At 55.1% G+C, this 25404-nt stretch overlaps 1 protein-coding gene across 4 annotated transcripts in view; it reads right to left on the bottom strand.

The window, feature by feature from the left end:
- DGKD (diacylglycerol kinase delta) overlaps positions 1-25404 on the bottom strand; it is a 102034-nt gene that overhangs the window by 12867 nt on the left and 63763 nt on the right. For all 4 annotated transcript variants that reach the window (XM_031452442.2, XM_064485273.1, XM_064485276.1 and 1 more), the window contains exons 4-24: positions 21826-21930; positions 21417-21549; positions 20463-20569; positions 19955-20080; positions 19667-19769; positions 18903-19065; positions 16344-16452; positions 13243-13382; positions 12240-12324; positions 11007-11101; positions 10800-10899; positions 10445-10724; positions 8989-9138; positions 7978-8106; positions 6642-6738; positions 4604-4714; positions 2967-3063; positions 2756-2863; positions 1683-1796; positions 566-700; positions 121-272 (exon numbers count right to left, since the gene is read on the bottom strand). In XM_031452442.2, coding sequence (XP_031308302.2) covers positions 121-272; positions 566-700; positions 1683-1796; positions 2756-2863; positions 2967-3063; positions 4604-4714; positions 6642-6738; positions 7978-8106; positions 8989-9138; positions 10445-10724; positions 10800-10899; positions 11007-11101; positions 12240-12324; positions 13243-13382; positions 16344-16452; positions 18903-19065; positions 19667-19769; positions 19955-20080; positions 20463-20569; positions 21417-21549; positions 21826-21930 — 2639 coding nt within the window. The remainder of the gene's footprint in view (positions 1-120; positions 273-565; positions 701-1682; positions 1797-2755; positions 2864-2966; positions 3064-4603; positions 4715-6641; positions 6739-7977; positions 8107-8988; positions 9139-10444; positions 10725-10799; positions 10900-11006; positions 11102-12239; positions 12325-13242; positions 13383-16343; positions 16453-18902; positions 19066-19666; positions 19770-19954; positions 20081-20462; positions 20570-21416; positions 21550-21825; positions 21931-25404) is intronic.

Below are 25404 nucleotides of genomic sequence, written 5' to 3'. Positions count from 1 at the left end.
GTGAAAATCACAAAGCCCAGGATGGCGCGTAAGGTCTGGGAGGAGGGCGTCCCAGTGACGTCAGGGGACCCCAGCGCTCCCACGGGAGGGGCCAACCGTGGAAGGAAGGTGAGCACCCACCTGTGGATGAGGGCTCCCGCCGCCTGCCCAAACTGGTCCATCTGGGTGGCCTCCTCCTCGGACAGGATCTCCGGGTGCAGAGAGAAAGACGGAGGGCGAGGCAGTTCACACTTCTGTTTGTCTTCCCAGGACTTCAGGGTGTTCTCAAAGGCCTACGGCACAGAAGCCAGCATTACACTTTCTCCCACAAATGTACACCTAACAAGAAACACTGCTGGGACACCAGCAGGACACCCGCTAGAAAGGGAGACTGAATCTTTTTTACCCTGGGGGAGGAATGGTCCTAGAAATTACAGCCCTACTCACTTAATCTTTGCATCTAAAACATAAATAAATTTCTAGAACAAAACGTTAAAAACTCCAGGCCTTTCTTAGAAGGCGTGCAGCTGCGCCCGCCAGTGGGACCAGCACCCTTCCCCCCGGGTCCGCAGGCAGCCTGTCTTACCCGATCCCTGGTGAGTGTCTGTGCCCGGTTCTTGTGGATAATCCGGATGTACCCTGGGGGCTGGATCCAGGCCTCTCCATCCACCTGCACAGGTACGCCCTCATCCCCCAGGATGGAAATCTTCACTGTGCGACACTGAGCAAACATCACAGCCATTACTCGTGCAGCGAGCAGAACCCAGGGGCCTTACCGTGCCGTCTCAGCACCGTGGGCACCTCCCTGCCCCACACAGCCCGCACTGGCCTCTGGGGTGACACCACACCCATGGCCTCTGCGATCAGAGCATCCCTGTCTGGGGTGCAGCTCATGGAGCCTGGGGGTCTCGGCCCCGACTGTCCCCTCAGCCAGCACTGCGTCTGTGATCGCAGTGAGGGAAACTTGGTGCTCAGACACCGTCACCCAAGGCAGAGCCCATGGGCACCTGGGCGCATGTCAACACTCCCAGGAAAGAGCAAGCACCCAGCAAGTACACCTCTTTTTGACACAAAATATGACAAAGAGTTAAAACTGTGAAATTCAAGCACCCACGGTAGGGACAGGAAAGACTGGACAACCAAAGCCTGGGGCTCAGGTCAACGGACTGGACCTGCTCCCCCCACCTCTGTGCAGAAGAACACTGTCCGCCCCAACCTCACAGACGGACAGACCCTTGCCAACCCACCACCAGAAGTACGTGATGGGGAACCAACCCAGTCTCCCCCTCAGCTGGACGTCAGAGCAGCCAGGTGAGGCCACCCATGCTTGGCCTCCGCTCCCAGACTCCAGGCTGCTGCTTCTGAGAGCTGCAGACACAGGGGCCAAGGTCAGTCGGGCCTGTCTCATCTCATTCCACCGCAGCGGGAGGGGACAGAACACAGCTGGTGCCCACAGAGAGCATCACAGAGGGAGCTTGGGGGTACAAGCAGCCCCAGTTTTGAAAGTATTTAACTGTCAAACCCATCAGGAGGCAGCCAGGGCGATCCTGAAAAGGCGCCTACTCTCCTGGGCTCTGTGCACCAGCAGCACATTTATATCAAGACCACGGTTCTGGGCCAGGTCTGCCTCTCCAAACGTGTGTGAGCCAGAGTGCTTCCCAGTACCACCCACCACCCCCCGCTTCCAGGACCATGGCCAGTACCTGGGCGATTCGGTGATGCTGCAGCCTAATGACGCGAGAGACAGCCATCTGCATGCTGCCAAACACCGCGACCACCTCCAGGATCTTGTCGTCGAACGACGGCGCTGCAAAGGTCTGCAAGGGTCGATGTCAGAGCTGACCTCTGCTCCCAGCTCCCCTGAACCCGCCCCACGTGCGTCCTCACTCTCGAGGCTGCTGTGTTGGTAAAAGCCAGACAGGCCCCCTACAAGGAGCAGCTACGGGGTCAACACATTGCTGAGGGGTCTCTGGCTCAGATCCTGAAAGCAGATGCCTGGGATCGAATCCCAGACCTGCCGCTTACTAGCCAGGTGACCTCGGGCAAGTTACTTTCCCTCCTCCTCGGGTTCGTCATCTGTAAAACGGGACTAACATTGGTCTGTTCTGCAGGAGGTTCCCGCGTGGGCTGTTAACATGTGCACAGTGCTCAGAAGAGCGACCAGCACGTGTCAAGCACACAGTTAGTGTTAACCTTTGTCAGTAGCTATTACACACAAAGGAGCCGGGCCTCTGGCTAAGACTAGCAATGCCTTCCACGTCCTCAGCACAGATTCCAAACTCCTTCCCTGGCTCGTGCAGCCCCATGTGAGTCCTAACCTCCATGCGCTCTGCCCCGGGCACACACCATCAGAGGACCCCTCCCCGCACCAGACCATGCCTGACCACCAGATCTTCACATACGCTGTTCCTCCTACCCCCTGCTCCCACTGTCCCCCGAAAACCACCATAGCTGGCCAACCCCAAGTCACCCTCCAGGTTTGGGTGTAGATGACCCTCCTCCCGGAAGCCTTCCCAGATAGCCCCCAAATCAGGGCTATGCCACACCTGCGACCACACCTGCCCTGCTCGGCCTCCCCTCTTCTGAGGTGGGGTCCTATCTGTCTTTTTCCCACTGCGCCCCCACTGCCAGCACAAGGGCATGTTCATCCCTCCCTCTGCTTCACCAGCAGAGCCCCACCGGGGCCCAAAGTAGCCGACACTCCTGAAGCAACTGCCTCCCTGGTGACCTCCCGCCCCGCCCCATGAGCTCAGGGCCGCCCGCACCCCGTACGCACATCGTCTTCCTTGGTGCCCCCCCAGAAGTTGGTGCCCCCGGCGTAGCTGGGAATGTTGAGCACAGCAATCCCCTGGAGACTGGGCAGCGGGATGGGCCGTCCATCACACTGAGCAGGAGAGACGCGGGGCAAGGAGAGAAGGGGGACGCAGCGTCAGCCAGGGCTTCCTCCCAGCGATCTGCCCAGGGCAGGAGGTGGACCTCGCGCTCACCTCCAGCAGGACCTTCTGCTCCAGGTTCTTATAGGTTCTGTGCAGCAGCTCCCTGGTGCCGAGGACTCCATACCACATCATGTTCTTGGTTCGACTCCTAAGCATGGAAAGCAAAGGACTGACGCGGGTCTCAGTTACCCACAGCCGCTGCTGCCAAGGGTAGGAATGTGTAGGCACCTCCTCCCAGATCCGTCACACTCGGCCATCACTTCCAGCCGTGACACCACAGGACAAGGAAGGATGGGTCCCTGTCACGTGTCCAAGTGGGATGTACTAGAGACACATTTACTGACAGGAAATTCTGCCAAAAAGTAACAGTTCCAAGAAAGTAATCATACTCTCAAAAAGTTGAAAATTTAAGACATTACAGAACTTCACGAAAAAGTATGAATCATGATTTTTCCAGCTAAAAAATTATGCTTATGTAGAAAACTTGGAAAGTGCAGACAAGCACAAGGGAGAAAATAACCTTCATACCCCACGTCTGGAAGCACTGACAACAGGCGCCCCAGGGTGGCTCCTCAGTCCTCCCGAGGACTTGGGTGTACAGCTGGAACAGTCACCACTCACGGGGCCCGGCACCCTGAGCAGGTGCGAGCACATCACTCATGAGTCAACCCCTCTGACAAGGGGCTGCCTGTTCCCACGCCTGAGCCCCACAAAGTGCGCAGCACGGGCCCTTGGTAAACGCCTCTTTGCCCACGTTCCCAATCACTTCTTCAGGACAGATGTGTAGAGGTGGAATTTTCTAAGCAGACCTTCTCAAAGATACAAACTCAGGGAAGGTGATACCAGGGCCCCAAGGTTCTAAAAACACCACGCATGGTCTTGCCCCTCACTGGTTTGTTCTGCCGGATTATATGCATTTTAATGCCTTTTCAGTTACGAGTGGACTAACAGGGGTATTTTCAAATGATTCGGGCCCCATCACGTGCTGTGTAGCAGGGCTGCCCCTGCGACCTCTGAGCCTTTCCCGTCACTCAAGAGTCCCAGAGCTCTAAGGTTTTTGAGTTCTTATGCCTGATTTTGTTTTCCTAGAAAGGTCTGTCCACACAGAACTTGGGAGGACCACCAGGCTACAACCTGGGCGTGAGTGTGACCCCCCCACCAGGAGACAAGGGCACCTGGCAGGGGCAGGTCTGCAGGCTCCCCCGCAAGGGGCCCCGACTCCTACGTCAACGGCTGTCCTCTGCCCCAACTCCGCACCAGCCCGTCCCTGTCTCCAGGCCCCCTGGAACGTCACAGCTGCACCGCCTCGCCCTCCAGGCGCTCACTGCGGGGCGGGGAGGGAGACATTGGCTCTCCACTTCCCCTTCCGTTCCTCCCAGAGGAGAGGAACATCTAGCTCAGCCCAAGAGGAAAGCCTTCCCCTTTCTCTGCGTCCTCTCCCCAGGCGGCAGGTGTGAGTACAGGGCAATTTAGGATGAGGACCTGAACGCCCCAGGGAAGCCCCTCAGGGGCTCTTCCTGCTCCAGAGCCAAGCAGGGCCAGCCCCAACCCTGCCTGCAACACGGCTGCCTGGCAGGCGTGGCCACAGACACACAGGCGTGAGTCCCCTTCTGGCTGCGCACACCCTCTACACGCTGACCCAGGGGCGACCTCGCGCCGAGGGGAGAGGCAGGGAAGCCGCCTCCCACCTGCACTTCTCCGGGTGCTCATCACGCTTGTTGTTGAAGTCCAGGGAGATCTTCGCATCCAGGCCGATGCCGAAATAGTTGTTCATGACGCACTTCTCGGTGTAATACTCTCTGCAAAGCGGGGTTTCGGGCCAGTCAGAACCACCCCGCACAGGAAGTCTCCTTCACAGACCCCCACCCTCTGCGTGTTTCTTCCTGAGAGCAAAGCGTAGCTTTCTGGGGGTAACGGTCTCACATACCATATAATTTCCACATTTAAAATGTACAATTCAATGATTTTTAACAAATTCACAGAGTCATGTAACCATCACTACAATTTTAGAACATCCCATCACCCCAAAATGAAAGCTTACACCCTTTGGCCATCAGCCCCAACCCCTCCCAAGCCCCAGAGACCACTAATCTGCTTTCCATCTATGGACTGCCAATTCTGGACGTTTCCTACAAATGCAATCACACAACATGCTGCCCTTTGCATCCAGCTCTGGCCACCGAGCATGTGTTCAGAGCTCATCCGTGTTCAGTACCACGTCCCTGCTAATGGCCGAACAGCATTCCTTCCATCGCAGGGAGCACCACATTTGTTCATCCGTGTCTCGGCGGACAGACATTGGGTTGTTCCACTGCTGGGCCCTGATTTGTGAACACGTGTACACACGCTTCAGTGTGCACGTGCTTCTGTTTCTCTCAGTGGACCCCAGGAGTGGAACTGCTGGGCCACGTGGCCACTCTGGGCTTTGAGGACGCGCCAGGCTGTGTTTAAAGCGGCTGCACCACATCACGTTCCCAGCAGCAATGTTAACCTGATGACATCCGGGGCAGACATTCACACATGCTTAATCCCAGATCACAAAACGTCCCTAGACCCAAAGTCTCCAAATTTGAAAACGTCCATCCCAGCCCCACGTCCCGGGCCTACTGCTGGTGAGACTTCACTCCAGCGCCTCACTCCCATGGGTGACCCCTGGCACACCTCATGGGGGAGGGAAGAGACAAGTCTGTGTCTCCCCAGGGGAAGGAGAGGCCCCTCCCTGAAGGAGGAGACCAACAGCCTTCGCTGCTGGGCATGCAGCTTCTGTGATCTCAGATGACAGACACAGACGTCTGGTTCAAGGCCCCTGGGGGCGCTGCTCATGGGAGGTACAGCTCTGGCCTCGTGAGGAAAACAACATGAGGAAGGGCCGGGATCAGAGCCCCCTGAGGCCCTGGGAGAGCAGACAGGAGGGTGGTGGTGTTAGGCGGGGGATGAGGACGCTGAGGCACGCGGCAGGCCGGCACCGGAGCAGGGATGTGAACAGAGGCCACTCTCGGCTAACTGGTACCACTGGGCACGCTTTCAGCTCTGCTTTCCAAAACCCAGAGTCTCTAAACCACACTCTCCCCACCACGCCAAACACACAGGGTTGGCAACTTGAAAGCAAGTGCCATCAGCCACCAGCTGCCCAGAACTTGCTATCAGTCAGCAGAAAGGAAAATCTTTTCCTGGGCTTTCAAAGTACCAGCTGTCCCCGCAACGACCTCCGCTCACACAAGAGCAAGCTGTGTGGCGGCGCTCACCGCCGTGGACGCTGGGCAGAGGGCAGAGCGGCATCGGAACCTTCTTCCCGGAGCCTGAACCCAGGACAGCGTCTCCCTGGGGGTCACGAGGAGGAGCTTCCCGCCAGGGGTCCACGACCGTGACACTAACGGGGGAGCAGCAGACCCACAGGAAGAAGGCAGGGTGCGGGGCCAGCAAGGACACTGGAGAGGACACCACCACCTGTTCCCAGCAGGGTTTCCGGACCTGCGAAACCTCAGGATGTCGGGCACATTCGGGAGCCAGGGACGCACCAGGCTACGTTCCAACACAGGACGTTCCCAACCACGGCCTGCAGCTGAGGCCTCACAATTTCTAGGTTTTCCTTATCGGTTAACACCACCAGCTGGGAAAAGCTCACCTAACCCACTGCTCACAGATCTCTCTAATGAATTCTGAACCAGTTCTCTATACTCCAGCATTTGGTTAACAGCGTGCCCGCTTGGTTTAGCCCATACTCACAGGTTCTCTGGTTCAGAGTTAAAGGGGTCAGCGTTAATCAGTAAGCGACTGATGACTGAACCTCCGGGCAAGGAACCAGACATCCCGGCCCGAACACCTGTGAGGGAGGAAACAGGGAGACGGCACTGGCTGGGGGCTACTGAATCACAAGAAACGGGGTCCCTGAGGCTGACAGACACGTTCTTCAGAAGATTATTATAAAAAGATGTTTCTAAAATAACGTATAAAGTGTCCAAATTTTGACAATTAATAGTCTCAGGTCAAAAATCACTATCATAAATCCATATTCACAGAACAAAAATAAACACTGGGTGGTATGAGATACATTAGAAAACAGCTTATCAAGATAGTTCTTGTTAAACTTAACGATCTCCACCCAAATGACCTTGCACTACAACGAACTTAGGTGCAACCGTATGGCTTTATAAGGCTGATTTATGAGAAAAGCTGACCATCAAGGAACATCCCAGGTGACCAGCACCCTCAGAAGAGCTGCGCCTTTTATAAACATTTAAATTATAAATATTTAGGCTGAGATGGAACCCTGCTTTTGAACATTCTGACAATTCATTCCTTCCAATAACATCTCTGTTGCTGATTAACCAAATACGACTCAGCCTCTTCTCCCATGAACTTCTGGAATTTTCTTTCTATTCAGCTGAGGTTCACCTAGAAATTGCCAAATCACTGATGGAAGCAGACAGTGTGGCACATGCTCTACTGGCCCAGGAGGCCTCAGGAGGCTCCCTGAAGCTGGTTAAGGGGGGTCTTATCAGCAATCTCAACCCCTGGTACCATTCCTTCCTGGTGAAGACACGAAGCCCCATCTCAGCTCCCCCGACTTCATCCTACCCAAAAGGCAGGCAGGCGAGGGGCTGGGCCCCGCTCTCCTGGTGGCCGGCTGTGCTCCCCTTGCAATCACGCTGGAAGTAATGGGGTGACCTCAGGCTCCCCACCACCACCCGCCCACCCCTCTTTTCACTCGGCCAACACCTATTCATCCGTCAGCACTCAGCTTGAGTACCACCTCCTTACTGACGTCTTCCTGGGACCCTCCTAAGGCAGAAGTTCGGGTGCCATCTGCCCTCTGTCATAAATAAGGGCATTTTTCATTCTGCGATGGAGCTTCGTAATTGTGCCCATCTTTCCTGTGGGCCTAGAAACTCTTAGAGGACAGGGACCTCGTCTCATTCACCCCTCAGACCCAGTGCCAGGCAGAGCGAGGGGCCCAGGGCCTTGCGGGTCGGCAGGTTAGCACCCCGCCTACGCCCCTCCCCCAGACACGCAGGCTGCAGTGCGGTGCTGGTGACCCTGGCCCACTGTGGGGGACACTCACTCGGGAAAAGGATCTTGGTGTTCAGTGCTGGCAGGCCGTCCCGGTTTCCTGACTGTGGAGGAAGAGAGGCTGAACCGCCCAGGGACAAGCTTCCTTTGCTTATCAGCTTTTCACACGGGGACTTGGACACTATAAAAACAGAACAGAAAATAAACCATCACTGAACACTAGGAGCATTCATCAGAGCAGTGACCAGGCGGAGGGGCCGAGGGAAGGAGCAGTGGTTACAAGCACTGGTTGCCTGAGGCAGAGTGTGAGTTAAGGAACGAGGCCCAGAGAGAGGGGAAGAGTAAGAGGGGACAGAGAGGTGGGTCAGTTCAGATGCCCCTCAGAGAGACACAGGCCATGAAGGGGGCTGAGGCTGCACTGACAAGACCGGGGAAGGGGGCAAGGGGCCAGCCCCTAGCCAGGCAGGGCTGCGGGGGTCCGTGCAGGCAGATGAGCTCTGCACAGGAATGAGCGTGGAGGGAACAGGCAGATTCCTCCCAGCAGCTTGTGAAGGCTACGAGTGGGGGCGCTGCATGGAGTCAGCGGAGACAGGGTGCCTCTTCACAGCAGAAGCCTGAGCTGGAGGGCTGTTCCAGAAGGGTAAGGGTCCCCAGGGGGCTGGCCCATAGGGCTAGCGGGCACCTGGCCACCTGAAGCAAACTGCACGCAGCGCTTGGCTGGCTGCAGGCGGGAGGCCCTGAGCCCTGGGTTAGGACCCTGGGGGCACAGGGAGGTCCCGCTGGCCCTGCGCCCAGCTGGGCCTGGGCGCACAGGGAGGTCCTAAGAGAGTGCAGGCTCAGCAGTAAGGCCCTTCCCTGTCGAGGGTCCCGCCTGCGGGGCCTTCACCCGACAAGCTGTACACAACAGACACGCGTGGGAACAAGTCGTGTGTTTCTGACCTTTTCCACCGCCAGCTGGCCACGGCAACTGTAAGGAGGCACCCTAAAGCTCCCCAGGACAAGCTTCTGACCATCACAGAACCAAAGGCCCACGCAATGCCACAGGCCACCAGGGCCGCTGTACCTTTGCGGAGGCTCCTGCCCTTGGCAGCGCCGTAGCTCTCGCCCCGGCCCACTCTGTCGTCCGACTTCAGGTCCTTCTTCTCCTCCGACTCAGAGAGACCTAACGCGTACCCCTCCTGCTCCTGGGTCTGGGCGTTCTGCTCATCGACAGCTGCACAAGGAAAAGGCATTTGTGCCTGAGCGCGAGGATACGAACCCACAGATGCTGGCGGCTGATGGGGCTCCTGGCGCACACGGACTCCCTCCTCCTCTCACCGATTTCCCTGCAGACCTCGTCTCCGCCGGGGGCTTAGACCCGAAGCTTCCCCCTCAGCCCGGCACACTGCAGCACAAGAGGCACCTGGGCTTTTGTGCCAACAGGCTGGGGAGGAGGAAGATATGGGGGGGAAGGGGTGACAGGGTAGGAGCCCGAGCAGCCCGGAGGGGAGCGCGATGAGGGCCCCGCCTGCCGTCAGCAGGAGGAGGGCCCCATGCACACAGCAGTGTGCAGTGGAGGTCACGACCTTATTGTTCTCCCTGTGAGATGCAGGTCGATCCGCTCAGAGAGAACCAGGTCAAGAGAGAGCGGGAAAGGTGTGAGGTGGGTTTTAACAGGTGATGAGAGAGCAGACAGACCGAGGCCAAGAAAAATCTTGAGGAGGGACCTCAGGGTCCGGGTGGGGCTGGAGGCAATGAAGGTCACAGGTCAATGTCAGGTGCATGTTTTTCAGTGTTCTCAAAGTTTAGGGAATGGAGTCTAGAAAAAGGGAGTGATCAACCGGGCAAGTCTCGAATCCTGTGCAAGACTGCTGATCGGGGACAGCCAGCGGTGGCACCCTGGACGTGGGGCTGACCTGTCCAGGTCCCAGGCCCCCTCCACCACTGCAGCCAGCACCTGCCCCAGACACCACGGTGCAGAGGCTCCTCCCACTTCTCTGACCACCACCCCAGCTCACCTGGCCTCTGATCCTGTCCTAGCCTTTCTTTCCATCAACTGACCTCGTCCACCATCTCTGGCCCGGGCCCACCTCCCTTCTGGGGACAGGGCCTTCCTTTCCAGGTGTCCTCAGAGCTCCTCGGTTCTCAGCACCAGGGTTCTCCTCAGGCCCCCACCCCGGGGGCAGCCCCACCTCTAACTGGACAAGGCCGAGCTGCACACCCCATGCCTGCCAGGCTGCTCCTGGGCAGAGCCATTGCAGGGTAGAACTCCTCTCCAGGGAGTAGGTCCCCCAACACGCTCGCTGCCTGTGACCACACGAGGCACCTTTCCACCAGCTGGGGGCGCCCTCTCGGATCTGCTGGCCACTCGGACACTAGTGTGGGGAGTAGGCTCTGGGGAAGGAGGTGCTATCCCCCGACAGGCAGCCCAGAGTCGCCTGCGTGGCTCTTAATAGGCATGCTGTCTCACCACGTTCAGGAAAACGGGGATGGGCCGGTACTCGCCTGAAGAAAGCCCCTCTTATCAGGAGACCAGCTACCTTTCTCTGTGTGTTCGATGATCTGACGAATCGCCTTCTTCAGGCTGTTGGCTCTCAGCATGAGCTGCTCCCGGGGACGGAAGATCTGCGGCCGGGCCGGGCACACTGACCCCACGGGGCGGTCCCCAGTGGAGCTGGAGCCGCAGCCGCTGCCGGCCCCATCCCCGTCTTCCACCTCCTCAGCAATGGTGGGGGGTGGCGTGGGCAGAGAGGACGAGGCCTGGGACTCATCATCCAGGGTCTTGAGGAGTGAATCCAGTTTCTCTTTCAGGACAGAGCACTGGGTGGGGATAAAGGAAGGAGTGGAGGGGGTGCCGCTCCGCCCCGACACCCCAACCCAGGGGCCGGGACGGACCTTCTTGGCCATGACCTCCGACTCCTCGGAGCTCTCGGTGGTCTTCTCATAGGCTTTTCCCACCCGAGCCACGAAGTCCTTCACCGTCTCGCAGAGCACCCTGTGGGAGGAAACGCGGAAAGAGGCTTCTAGAGAGACAGTTCCGGCTGGGAACCGGGCGTCCGGGGCGGCTGACCCCTGGCTCCCCCGAGGCCACTGGGCACTCACTTGGCCGATGAGATCACCACCGAGTGCTGGTCGGAGGTCAGGATCTTAGAAAGATGGGCCGCGACCGAGTCTTCATAGAAGAGAATCTGCTGCACCTGCAGTCAACCCCCCACAGGGCGGGAAGACCATCAGTCCCCAGATGGGAAACCTGGTGACCTCCTCCCCTGCTTCTCCTGCCGGCCTGGCCCAGCCCCCCCAGATGGGAAACCTGGTGACCTCCTCCCCTGCTTCTCCTGCTGGCCTGGCCCAGCCCCCCCAGATGGGAAACCTGGTGACCTCCTCCCCTGCTTCTCCTGCCGGCCTGGCCCAGCCCCCCCAGATGGGAAACCTGGTGACCTCCTCCCCTGCTTCTCCTGCTGGCCTGGCCCAGCCCCCCCAGATGGGAAACCTGGTGACCTCCTCCCCTGCTTCTCCTGCCGGCCCGGCCCAGCCCACTTCACACTAATCTGAAGGGTTTCAGAAGCCTCACGGGGCTGTGGACAAATGATCTTAACAAAAAAGAACACGTTGCTAAAACCGCGTCAGCAGGTCGTGCTGCTTTAGTCTGAGGTCACATCACCAGCCTGTGCGGGGCCAGAACCCCGAGTCCCACTCCTCCTCGACAGCACGGGCGAGAGCAGGGCTCCCTAACCCAGGCTTCACCCACAGTGGACAATACGTTTCTCTGCCTGCCTGGGAACCTGGCCCATCCCCTGCTCAGCCTACTGCTGCCAGTGGAAGTGGGGCTCTCACCTGCGTGACCAGCCCTCTCTGTAGGCTGTGGCAACCTTGATTATTGACCAACAGTAAATATTTAGGCTTTGCACAAATATCCTTCCTCTCTCGAAATGTACAAACTACTCTCTGCTCGCAGGCCAGGTCAAAGCAGGCCTGGGCAGATGTGGCCTGGCGGCCATGGTTTACTGGGCCGCAGCCCTAGTCCACTGTCCCTGGCCCATCAGGGAGACAGGCCCCGGCAGAGCCTTCTCTCCTGCTCAGCCAGCAGCCAGCTTGCCAGCCGGTGTGAACCCAGCACTGCACCAGTCTGGACAAAGTCTGGGCCCCAAGAGAACCCCTAAATCACAAAATACCCCATAAGATGAAAACAAAGCTAAACACTGAACCAGCACAGACTAACTTCAAGGGTGGCGTGGATGTGGAGGAGGGACCAGAGCGCGAGATGAGGCTGGGAGGTGGGGGGATGGGTGGGGGGTGCAGAACAATGTGAGCACACAGTGGGGCCACTGGAAATACCTCGGAACCCTCACTCAAGTCTTCTGTGACAGTGGAAGAGGAGGCCGGCCGGGGCAGCTTGGTCTCGTAGGCCATGACACTCCACCTGCACACACAAAGGGAGCTCTCAGCAGGTCGGCTCCAGCCCCCCAGGCAGGCCCTGCATTTCCCCCATGGCCTGGGGACCTGATCTTACCACAATTCTAACTTTATCTGTAAGCCCTTTACCTTGTCTCCCATGTCCCTAACCTGGCTCCTCACTTAGCTGAGAACAAATGTCACAACCAGCTGGACCCTGCAGGGCCCCTTAAGGAGGTGAAAGGTACCCCATTACGCTGTGTCGGGGAAAAAGCAGGGTTCCCCCTCTTCAGAGCTAAAATCACTCAGCCCGCAGCCAGCTCTCCCGGGGCTGTGGGCACTTCACAGCCTCCAAAGGCCTATAGGGCTCCTTCAACAGAAGAAATGGCAGAGGCAGCGGGAAGAGGTTCCAAATCACACCTGCTAATCACAGCTGCAGGATCCTCGCAGAGACAACGAGGCATTTTCAGCAATACCGCGTTCCCGCAGGCTGTGGTCAGTGGGGTTTCGGACACGAGCTCAAACTAAAAGCAGCTCACTTGAGGAGGATGCCAAAGGATTTTTAAAGACACAGGGGATAATTAGCCAAAACTTAGATTCTTCTGGAAACACGGGACTTCTCAACCGTGTCCGATAAGGAGGCCTCTGCTGACAGATATGAAATGAGGCTGCAATGCCAGAGGAGACTGGGCCACCTCCTCTAATGGCCCAGAGGATCGGGCCTGGCCTGGTGAGAAGCCCTCTGCACTCTGGAGCGTGGTTCCTAACCTGCTCTGTTTGTTAGCTCTTTCATGATTTGATTACAAGATAAAGACCACCAGAAAAAAGACGTTCTGCTCAGGTCAAATTTTTGCAAGTAACCACAGAGGGCCTATGGTTTCCAGGGACCCGGGGTTAAGAACACCTGCTCAAGGGGGCTCGAGCAGCAGGAGAGCATTCCACTCACCTGTCCAGCATCTTGGTGCTAGCTCTCTCCAGCTTCTCCAAGATCTGCGGGAGCTGGGTGTCATCATCACAGGCCGAGCCCCAGCCCAGCACGCGAGCCAGGTCATTCCCGGTGCCAAGGGGCAGCACTCCCAGCTGACACTGGCAGACAGGGAGGAGGACACAGCATCAAACACCCTCCCTTTACTGCCTGTGTGTGAGGTCTGATCCGAAACGGTGTGGGGCTCTCATTCCAGGCAGAGCCACTGGGCAGGACAGATGTCTCTCTAATCCGACAAAAACCCCTCCCTCGCCCCAGACCCGCTTCTCATCTGTTGCCGCATCTGACAGTCAATCTGCCACGACCTCCCTGACCTACATCCCCATCTCCACAGCAATGGCCACAGCCCTGCCCCTGACTGCCAAGTCCCTGAGCCCCTGAAGAGTCGTCCACGGCTCCCCTCTGCCTGCCCCTCCACCCAGCGCAGCATCTCACTAATGCCGAGATCACCTTCCAGAAACATCGTTAGTGTCGTCTTCCTGCCCTAACAACATCGTCAATGGCTTTAAGTCCTATCAAAACAGATGCCAGGACTTCCACAGCCTGGCCGGCAAACTCAAGCACGTCCTGGCACTCAGCCGACACCCCTCCACCTGCCTCTCCACAGAGACCCCATACACTGTTCAGGCCTCGCCCTCCACCTGGAATTCCCACCTCAGAGACCCCCATGGAAGCCCCACTGTGCCAGCTCAGCACTGAGGAAACTCCCTAGGCATGGGCTGCCTGAGAGCCTTCACCTCCAAGCCCAATACGCAGCTCACTGGTCCTCCCTGAGCCCAGTACAGCCCGCGGTCACCTGCCCCGCTGCCCTGCCAGGCACAGCAAGCTGGGCAGAGGCCCCACCTCCCCGAGCAGGTGAGGACAAGAAGCCCCAGCACGAGGCAGAGGGAGCCGGCACTGGCCTCCTGGAGCCTTAAAGAAAAGGAGCAGGCAGTGGGGACAGAGCGGCGTTCCAGGAGAGACGACCCTGCCGCCACATCAGAGCTCAGCGAGGGGAGGGCAGTGAGGAGGAAGGAGGAGCCACACGGGGGCCTCTGATTAACTGCACTGTGAAGCCTGGACCTTATCCTCAGCCAAGGAGCCACTGCAGAGCGCTCAGCAAGGGCGCAGGAGCAGAACTCCTGAGGAAGGTCCTCGGGGAGGGGAGGCCCAACAGGAACTGTGTGTGACCGGAACTGCTCGAGGGGAGGACCCCAGGAGGAGTGGACAGACGGAGCCCAGGGTCAGCTGAGACACACTCAGCAGCACCCACCACTGTGCTGGACACTCTGGGTGGCAGGACTGAGCCCCAGGGATCCACCAGGAATGAGGAGGGGAGCGAGGAAAAGGATAAAGAACTACTGGCAGGGCTCCCCGGCTTGGACGTCTGCAGGATGGTATTTTCAGACTCCAAGGAAAGGAACGCGGGATGGGTGGCGCTGGGGGTCAGAGCTGGAACTGCCAGGCCTGAGGCGCTAGGAGACATCCAGCGAGGTCCGGGGCAGCAAGGATTTGGTCCTGGGCTCAGCTATGTCTCCAGGACAGAGATGGAGTAGAAGCCCTCGGGTGCTGAGAGGACTCGTGGAGAAGAGCGTGGGTAACAGGCGAGGCCGGGAGTCTGGAGGGTGGGCGGGAAGGGGCAGCCGGGAAGACGAGAACACCGAAGGGGACGGATGGAGTGACCAGAGGACCAAGTGCCACAAAGAAGCCAAAGGAGATGAATGCTCAGAGAAGTCAGCTGAATGCTTGAAAACCTGGATTCCTGACTCATGATAGTGACCTTGGCAACAATCCTGGAAGTGAACAAAACTGAAAATTGGACCTAAGTGTACTACTCTAAACTCACCACTAGGTGGCAGTGCTCTCTCCTGAGCAATGGGCCTCCCTGAGTTAAGGGCACACAGGCCGTCAATTCCTGTGCCCACAGCTAAATACTGACAGCACACGGCCCACCTCACCTACAAAGGCCACCAGCACACTGAAGGACAAGTGACAAACAAGGAGTTTACATCCCTAATATAACAATAATTCTTAGAAATCAATTTTTAAAAAGGTAAATAACACCCCAATAGAAAACTAGATTAAAAAACATGAACAGCTGATTCATTTAAAAATTCAGTTAACTGAGGATATGTCTGACTTCTCCAATATCAATGAAATAAGAATGGAACATACCGTTTTTTTGTCTACTAAGTTGGGCAAAAACTAAAAAGATGTACGGTGGACTGCATACGAGAAAAGGCAGTTTTATGAGCGTCAGGAATGTAAACTGGTACAGCCCTGATGGACAGCAGTCTGGCACTGCTTACCAAAATTTAAATTTGGGCGCTCTTCAAAAGAAAATAACTGGGAACGTGTGTACATGGTTTCCACCAGTATTGTCTTTATGAAGCAATCTAAGAGTCCAGCAATGATGGGAGATGCGCTAACCCAGGGCTGGTGCTGCCCCGCCCACTGGAAAACCATTTACTGGTGGAGCGAGAGGCACCCACAATATGTTGATTAAAAACTGATTTAAAACACACAGTGTTACTATACAATATGCTACTGTATGGGTGGCATGCGTCCATTTAAACAAAGCTGCGCTACACACTGTACCAGACACAGTTTGACGGAGAGAAGTCTGAAGGATAGTTACTGAAATAAACGTTAGCAGTGGTTATTTGGGAGGATGAGGGAGCTGGAGTAGAAAATCAATCAACACTTTTTTAAAAATCAGGAAAATCTATTTTTAATTTAATACCCAAAAAGAAGGCCCCACGAAGTCCAGTGAACCCCAACTCTGACCTAAAGTTCAAGTATACCTCTGAGCCCTGCTCAGCAGCAGGATGCAGCCGGCAGTAGATTACATCATCATCCAGTAAGGAGCTGCGCCCAGAGCTGCCCTTGCCTGGGAGTTTCGGGGACTGCAGGGTTCTTTTTGTCCAGCCCCTGGGCCCCACGACGCCATCAACCTCTCTGCTCTTCCTCTGAGACCTCGGAGCGGGGCCCCAGGGGACGAGGTGCGTCACCCGAGATGGCACAGCCTCTCTGTATTGGTGGCATCACTCTCCCTGGGGCTGGGCCCCTCCACACCCAAGTACCTGTTTGTGAAGGTTGAGGCTGTCGATTTCAGAGAGGACCCAACCAACACTGCCATCCCCACCACAAACGAGAATCCGGAACGTGTCAAACTTCTGGAATAAGCGTAAGCTGCGGAGAAACATAACGTCAATGAAATGAGGTCCATCCTAAGGGACAAATGATGGCCAGTTAGTCCTGACCTGAGATGCCCCCTCTGCACACCTCACGGCTGACCCCACCCTCCTGTGAAAAGGCCTCCTGGAGGCCAGAGCCCAGGTGTGCTCAGGCTCTGCCGCAGGGGCCTCCCATCCTCAGGCCCTGGCCCACTTCCCAGCCCCGCGCTCAGCCAGCACCTGCACAGACCGCTCAGGAGCCCGAGGCTGCAGGCTGCTGTCCACACTTTCCCTGTCCCTCTGAGCCATTCTGTCCTCCCAGGCGACTGACTCACGCTGCTCCCCCGTCTCCTTCCTGTGCGCCTCTTGGTCACCCTGCCCCCCTGCCCGCAGTGTCCCTCCCAGACACCTGCAGCCTCCGCTCACTCCCCAGCCTCTTCCTCAGTAGCCTTATCCCCACGTTGGCTTCAGGGGCCACTCAGATGCTGATGACCCTGAATGACCCAAATGACCCTAGTGATGCCCCCTAGGATTTCCCGGAGAACAGCACTTGCACTTGTCTACCAAGACATGCCGCCTGGGTGTAGCACGGCACCTCCTGGTCCTAGGTTTCCTTCCTCAGAGAAAGGCAGCACCACCACCTACCTGGTCACTGGGCCAGACCCCAGTGTCCCCTGAGTGCAGGCCTCCACTGCTTCTCTCATGACCCCTGCAAGAGCCTCCTACCTACTCACAGCTCCTTCAGGGCACCTCCAGTTTGTGCTTCTAGTGTCATCTTCCCATCTTCGGGTGTCTAGCTTTAGAAGTGGCTGCTTGTTTCCAGGGAAGATTCAAACCTCTCGGCCAGCACCCTGGCCCACCCCTCACTGCGTTCTCACCTCTGCACAGAGGGCTCCCCGCCTTTAAAACTAACTCTCCCAAATGCTAGCCCAGTGGAGAAACTGAATGGGAGGAGACGCCCATTAGCTTCACAAGTCCCTCGGTTACCAAAGAATTTGCAAACCGCACTGCCAGCGAGACAGGGCACCTGCCCTGGGGTGCCCACCCCCTGCAGGCAGGGCGCCACCTTCATGGGCCTGCCATCTAGCACAGTCCCAGCCAGAGAAAGGCCTCGGACAGCAGGCAGGCCCAAGTGACATGGCGTAAACGAGGCATAAACAGAGGTGAGGTCCTGAAGCAGCGGCTGCGCTGGCTCTCTGGCCGGGAGAGAAACCACCGCCTGTCCTTGAAGAACACGGGCCTCTCTAGGCCCCCTGCTCTCTGGAGAGGAGGGGACACATTAAGGCCAGTAATTGGGAAGATGAAGCGGTATCTCTAAGTTCTGTTAGGAACAGTGAGATCAAGGCTGCTTCCCAGAAAGGGGAATGTTCTAAACCGAGCCCCACTGCACCTCTGTGGGTCTGCACCTAAGTGGTCCTGTCTCGTCTTTAACGCTGACTACAAACTCAAGGGCTTTTGTGCATCTCAAAATGAATGTGTGCTCGTTCTCGGGTCCTACCACGCAGCCCGCCCGCCTGAGGCCGCCTCCCCGCCTCCTCTGACACCCCGGCGCGGGGGGAGCAGCAGCCTGAGCCTATTACTGCATCACCACAGGGTGGGGTGCCCCCCTCGGCAGGGAGGAAGCCCAGAGGAGTGCCAACAGGCTGGAAAGCTGCCCTGGGTGACCATTCCCCAACTGTGCCTCGCTGCAAGGGGGAAAGCGACATGGCAGACCCCCAGCAGCCCCCTGCGCCTCCCTCTCTGCCCAGCCCCAGGCTCACATCACAGAAGCACCTGGCTCCAAAGCAACACACTCCCCAGAGCCTCCCAGGAGAACACACAACAGAGCACAGGCGCTTTCCATGACAAGCGCGCTGGACAATCTCCCTCCCACACCAGGAGGCCCACCTTGCATGGGTGCTTCCAAATGACGAAGGAGTTAGTTCAAATGCCAAAATTCTCAGAAGCACGTTTTCCACAAACCGATAAACTGTACAAAACTGGAAAGAACACCTGTGTGAAGCTTTTACTTTGCCCCAAACACTGGGCCTTGCACATCTGTCAGTGCACCTGCCGCTAAGGGAAGGCGTGTGTCCTCCAAAATGAAAAACCCCTGTTTTGGCCTCACTGGAGAAAGGCCTCCTCCTCAATACTCAGCAGCCGCTGAAAAGAACGAGGCAGATCTGAAACTACTGACATCAAACCTGACCACACTGTTGTCTGCAACACCATTAAAAGCAGACCCCAAGTTTAAGAGTCTGTGTGCACACAACTGAAACACACACCGAAAGCTGGACGGACACGCAATTTTATGACCCGTTCAGAGTGGCATCTCTGCCAGTGGAATCTGGGGAGGGGATGGTTCAAGAAAAACAACTTCTATTTCCTATTTAAAATTTTCTGTATTTTTGAATTGTTAAATAAGGAGGCATTATCTTCAAACATTTGTTTAAACTCCAAGAAAGAGGTATTTTACAAGCTTCCTACCCAAGATGTGGTCCTCCGTTCATGAGGTCAAAGACCTGGGCAGGGTTCAGTAGCTGCTTGAATCTTCGGAGGAACTTCACACCCTGGTTGTCCCCACTTTTTGAATTGACAAAGACCAACAATGGACTCGTGCAGGACGGAGGACACGTGGCCTTCCAGAAGCCTGGGTGTGAGGATGGAAAAGGACGGAAGAAAATTTGAGAGCCGTGAAAGACACCAGGAGCACTCTTCATCATGTAACAAGTAGACACCCCCAAGGGACCTATAACTTACATGTCCCCACCCAGGAAACCAGCAAGAGTGTAACTGACACATTCCCACAAGGCCATTCCCTGCGTGGAGGGAAGCGAGGCCCCGTGCAGTCTGACCCCACATTTACAGGACTCGAAACGTCAGACCCTGCTGTCCATCTGGCAGAGCTGACTTCCTAAGACACGTGCCCCAGGTTCCTGACCCAACACTGTTAAAGTGCATCATCATGTACCATCTGGACCAGTGAGAGCAGGCAGGGAAGCATGCTGCTCAGTATCAACTGCTAGGTGGAGACCAGCTGACGGACAGCTCGACTTCAACAGCTCGTGTCAAAGACACAGAAGCATCTTACACTTAGTTTCTACTCAACAGCCAAATGGATCCACCTGACCTCTTTCCGACCACCTCCCCAAACCACCACCCACAGTAACCAACTCCAGAGCGGGCACACGAGAAGGCCTGGAGAAAGAAGCACGAGGAAACACGAAGGTGAGGGAGCAGGTGGTACCCACCATCAGAATCGATGCTGTTGAGCGCGGTGGGTGGGATGACAGACACTTTGCACAGGCCCAGCGGGCACTTGCTCAGTAAGGACTCTTTACATGCCGTGTGCACCTGAAACATGGACCCACATGTCACAGGGGGCCACTGGCCTCCCTCCCACACACCAGAACTCTCCCCAGCCCCACCTCCAGGAGCAGGCACTTCCAGAGCCAGCGGCCTGTGTTCCCACCCAGGAATTCACCGGGATTCAGCAGAAGGATGGTGCCCGTGGCAAAAGCCCCAGTGGCCACACTCACCATGGCCTTGCACCAGAGGCAGCGCCAGTCCTGCAGGCGCAGCACGCTGCCACACGTCTTGTCGCACACCGTGCACTTAGCGCTCACGGGCAGGTTCCCCTCCAGCCACTGGTGTGGCATGGCGATCTGCAAACCACATACCGCGCTGGGGGCGGCCCCACAGCCCTCCCCACGGGCCAAGGGGGCCCTTGGCCAAAATGCTCCAAAATGAGCTTAACTAAGATGGTCTTCTCAGCACAGGGGTGGGGAGGGGTCTGCAGAGAGCTGTCCACAGCACCACTCCCAGGCCAGGGACCCGTGACTCACAGGGACCAGACAGAGCTTGGGGTGCAGTGGCCCACACGCCCCCAAATACCAGTGTGACCAACTCAAAGGAAACCCTGCCCGCATTCCTTTCGAGGAAGAGAACTGAGCAAAGGCCAAGGGGAATGGGGACCTTCTGGCCCCAGCACTGGGAGGGCCATGCGGGGTCAGAAGCCCTGCCGCAGGGCCGGTCCCCCACGCATACCCCGTCCTCATCCTCAATGATGTCTTTCCCGATGGAGGCCAACGTGGTCCACTTGCAGTTACTGGTCGCACGCACAGCACAGCGCTTGTGGGCCTTAAATTTGCACACTGCGGGAGAATGGACACATTAACCCCGCCGAGCCTTGCTCCGGGGGGGCCTCCATGATGGAGGCAGCGGTCTGGGATGAACAGCCTGCTCTCTGGGAAAGCTGGGAACCAACATACATGGTTAGTCTAGTGATAAACTGTACCCAGGATACGGGCAGAGACTGATCACGGCGAGACCAGGCGTCCAGTCCAGCCCGGGGCCGGCAGGCTTTCTGTAGAGGGCCATACAGCAAGCAGCTCAGGGCTTCGTGGGCCAGCGCACACACAACTCTGCCCCCGCAGCACGAGGGCTGCCGCGGACCGTGATTCACATACAGACATTGACATTTAAATTTCACATGATTTTCTGTGTCACAAAACAGTAGTTGTCTTCTGATTTTTTTCTAACATTTAAATTGTAAAAACCATTAAGCTCACGGGCTGTCCAAACTCAGGCAGCAGGTGCAAATTGGGCCGAAGGCCACAGCTTGCCTTTCTCTGCTCCTGCCCACTGCTCCTGACCAAACGCTGCAGCCCCGCCCTCTAGATGTGGGAGATAATTTTAAATCCACAACCCAGTCTACCCAGAGAGGGACGGGGGCCGACAGATATTTTAAGTCTCTTTTCCTTCTGTGTCCCCTATGTTTCCTTTTCATATCTCATTACAACCACTTCCCTTTCTACTCTGTTCCATTACTATAAAAAAGTAATTTATCCAAGACCCCTCCGTAGGCAAAATAAATAAGCATGGAGTCATAAAAATCACTTTGCTCCTGACTAGCCCAAGGTGACGATGTTCGGATCTCTAAGGCTTTGTTACGTCAAGCCTCAGGCCACCTTCCCCCAGAGGTTCACAAGTGGCCCATACCTTCACAGGACAGTCCGTGGGACGTGACCCCAGACAGAGCCTCACGGCACACGTTGCAGTAGGTCGGCCTCGCGTGGGAGCAGGCATACCAGTTGTGCGTCCCCGAGAAGTGGTCCATGCTGTACTGGCTGGGCTACAAGCGCGAACAAAGACGGCAAAGATAAGGCGGCCCTCTAAGAGCTTAAGTGATAGCTTAACACTCTGATACTCTGATGTGGTAATTTGGACGAGATTCAGTGAAGAATCCAAGGGAGGAGAGGAGGACGAGGGCGCTGTCTGATGGCCCGAAGGATGAGCCCCGAGCCTTCGGGCTACAAGGAGTGTGCTGAGAACGCTCCAGACCGCACAGCCCCAACGCGGCAGGACACTAAGGGGAGGGCAACAAGAAGGGGTGTTTTTCTTCTTTAACCTCAAAATGCTCCCTGTTCTGGACAGTCTTCAGTGCTGCAATCCAATCTTCCATTTCTTTTCTGTTATCAGCACACAGGATGAGTTTCCTACATGGAGTGATGACCTAGGAAAGAAACAAGAAACATATCCAATACAACCATGAGCAAAGGACAAACGCTAGTGACTATGAAAATTCTTTTTAAAACCTACTTTCACCATATGCGTGTGTGTGTGTGTATTTTTCCTAACGAAGAAGTACTGTTTCATTCAGGTATCCGACCGAACAGATCAGAAAAATGGTCATCATGGGTCATTAAAAACCAGGAACAATCTCAAACCAAAAAGGCAATCAAATTTAGATTATACATTCCCTAAAAATCAATGTAAGTGGACATTTGCCAACTATCTACTGCTAAGACACAGTAACCAGCCATAGGAAATTCTCAAAAAAGGAGAAGAAAACACAGTTTCTATCGCTCTGAAGAGCTGAAAAACTGATCAGCACTTGAACAGCTCAGGGAAAGTCTGGTCCACAGTTACTCTGGGAATTTCATGAGCATTTCAAATGTATCATACATAAATGTTTTTTTAAAAACCTTTAATATATGACAACAGATCAACAACCAGCTACTATAGTCAGGCCTGAACAACTGAACTGGAAATCAGGTCACAAACTTGGTAATAATCAACAATTGAAAATTACATCGACAACATAAAAGAGTTTTCATAAATCAATAGAAAAAAAAGGCTATGAACTTGCATTTCACAGAAGAAATACAAAATGGCTAAAAAAGGAGTAAAAAGATGCTTGATCACTATAGTTGTTGAGGAACACAAGTGAAACAGAAACCATTCTTCACTTGTCAGACTGCCACAGTTCTTAAAGACAATAACCCAGTGTTGACCAAGGTGTGAGAGAAAAGAGTCCTCCTCAGGTACTAATAGAAGGCAGAGTATAAACGTTTTAGGGAAAAATCTGACAATGTCTATCAAAATTCTTAAAAGTTATAAACTTATACCTAATTTTTTTACAGTGATGTAAAATATCTACATGGTCTCAAAGGCAAATGGCAAAATAAGGCACAGCTTTTGTATGTGTCCTCTCATCCTGGTTCCCTCCCTCCCCCAAGTCGCTTTAGTAATAAATAAAGTGTGGTTTATCCTTCCATTTTTAAGACACATGCAAATACAAGTATATATTCATACTCTCTCCTTTCAAAACAGTAGCATACCACAGACACTATTCTCCACCCTTTGCTTGTTTAACTTAATCACAGTTGACCCTTGAAAAACACAGATTTGAACTGTGAGGGTCCACTTATATGCAGGTTTTTTTCCAATGGCAAACACTCCACAATCCGTGGTTGGCTGGATCAGCAGACGCAAACCGTGGACAGGGAAGAGCTGCAGCAAAGGAGAGCCGATTACAAATTATATGTGGATTTTCAACTGTGCAGAAGGCCAGTGCCCCTCACCCGGGGCTGTCCAAGGTCAAGTGCATGCATCCCGCCCATCACTCCCCAGCAAGGACGGCGGTTCCTCACTCTCTCCTACAGCTGCTCGGTTGCCTCTCTGCACAGTGGCACCAGAGTCCATTCAACCAGCTCCCTATTCATGGAAATTCTACATTGCTGTTTCAAAAGGAGCCACAATGAACAGCCTTTGCATGGATCTCTTCATATTTTTTACCGAGGTATTTTGGGGATAAATTCCTAGAAGCAGAACCGCCCTGACAAAGAATAAATGCATATGTAATTTTACTACTATTGCCAAATTCCCCTCCACGGGGGTTGTATCATTTGCATTCCCACCAGCAGTGTTAGGAAAACGTCTGCTTCCTCACGGATTCTCTGATAAAATATGTTATTTAACTTTTGGATTTTGCCCATCTTATAGCTTTCGTTTTTATTAGAAAGCTCTAATTTACGAACACTCAACTTAAGTCATTAGATGATCATTTTTCTGGTTCAGAAAATTTAGAAACTGTGTTTTATAGATGATCTCTTCAGTGACTTCCATAAACTTCCTACAAAGCTTAATCACAGAAGGGGACACTTAGAACCAGGCCACAAATGCACGATGCCGCTCATTCTTCCACAACCAGGGTAACTGGGACAAGTCCTCACAGAGGCCAGGGTGGGTGCAAGAAGAGGTAAGGCCAGGAGAGGGTGAGGGGAGATGGGGAGAAGCCGTGTGCCCTCCTCTGCTGGGAGGAAGGAGCTGCTCTTTCACGCGTGGAGAGCACCCGCCCACATCCCAGAGCCAACCACACACCCACCCCGCGGATGCTTGCTGAGTGTCTGCTCTGGACCTGGGCTTCCAAAGCCTGGCAGACGAGGTTCTTACTCACACAGGACTTACACTGGGGAGAAACAGACAAACCAGAAAGCAACTTTAGACACTGAAGATGAAGTGGGTCATTTGTAAGGGGGCAGTGGGTGCCCTGGACAGGGCAGTCAGGGAAAGCCACGGCAGGCTGGCAACTGCCAATGGCCTGGGGTCAGTGTATAGGGAATTTTCATCAGTAACTGTCCATAAAATCTCAGCAAACACTTCTTTATTATGCACTCGGGGTGAGTTTTAACATTTGAACAGCTTTATGAGCATAATAAATACAATTACAGAAAGACAGTAACTTATTTTGCATAACTCAAGGATTGTATTAGGAGTTACTCACTATGACATTCACAGAGGAGAACTGTGAGGTTTTTTTAATGCCCATTCTGCTTTAGGTCTTGTTTTACTCCTGTGACAACCTTAATGCAATGAAATGCCCACATTTTTCAGAACTCAGCTATGTCATCTGGGAAGACGGACCCGTGGGCCCACCATCCTCCACGTGCCAAAGGAGCGGGCTTTCCTGAAACAGCTTCGCGGGTACTGGGCACCACTGGGCAGCAAGTTATCAACAAAATGGTTGTGTTAGAAGACAGTGAGTTAGTGGAACAAATGATAAATGATGTCATCTCCTCATCTGTGCAACTGTTTACAGAGAATAATACTGACCAGCAGGTGAATGTCCAAGAACCTGGTTGTCAGTCTTTTTTTTTTTTTTTTTTTTTTTAAATTCTCATGCCTGTTTGAAGAAGCCTCAGACAGACTTGATCTGAACCCCACCTGGCCACTGACTGGCTGGCTCTCTTCCAGAAAAGGGGAGATGACAGGCTACCTGACAGGCTGCCCCAAGCTGAGTGGGAACAGACGTAGACAGGACCCAGCAGGGCCGGCACATGGTGCTCGGGGCACACCCCAGGCCTGAAGCCCTGCCAAGCTTGCAACTTGGAGCAGCTGCCTCCTGTCACTCAGCTGACAACTGGGGCTATTCATGGTGACGCCACCTCCTAGTGCTGTGAGGTCTGGGGCGGGGACCCGGCACAGTGCTGAGGCCGGCACCTCCTCACCCTCGGTGCTATTTCAGCTCTAGGTCCTGACTTTAGGGTATTTTCTATTTGACAGAAACAAAAGTTGGCTCTTCCTGTGGGCAACATCTTCCTGAGACCGTTCTGGGGCCAAAAGTCCACCTCCTAGCTCATGACTCTCTGATCACGCTCTACCACCGCCGAGACAGAAATCCGTATTTCCGTATTTCAAGACGAGT

Source organism: Camelus dromedarius, chromosome 4, assembly GCF_036321535.1.
Source record: "Camelus dromedarius isolate mCamDro1 chromosome 4, mCamDro1.pat, whole genome shotgun sequence".
Lineage (NCBI taxonomy): Eukaryota > Metazoa > Chordata > Mammalia > Artiodactyla > Camelidae > Camelus > Camelus dromedarius.
Note: the sequence above shows the minus strand (reverse complement) of the source record. Positions and strands in the feature narration are given on the sequence as shown.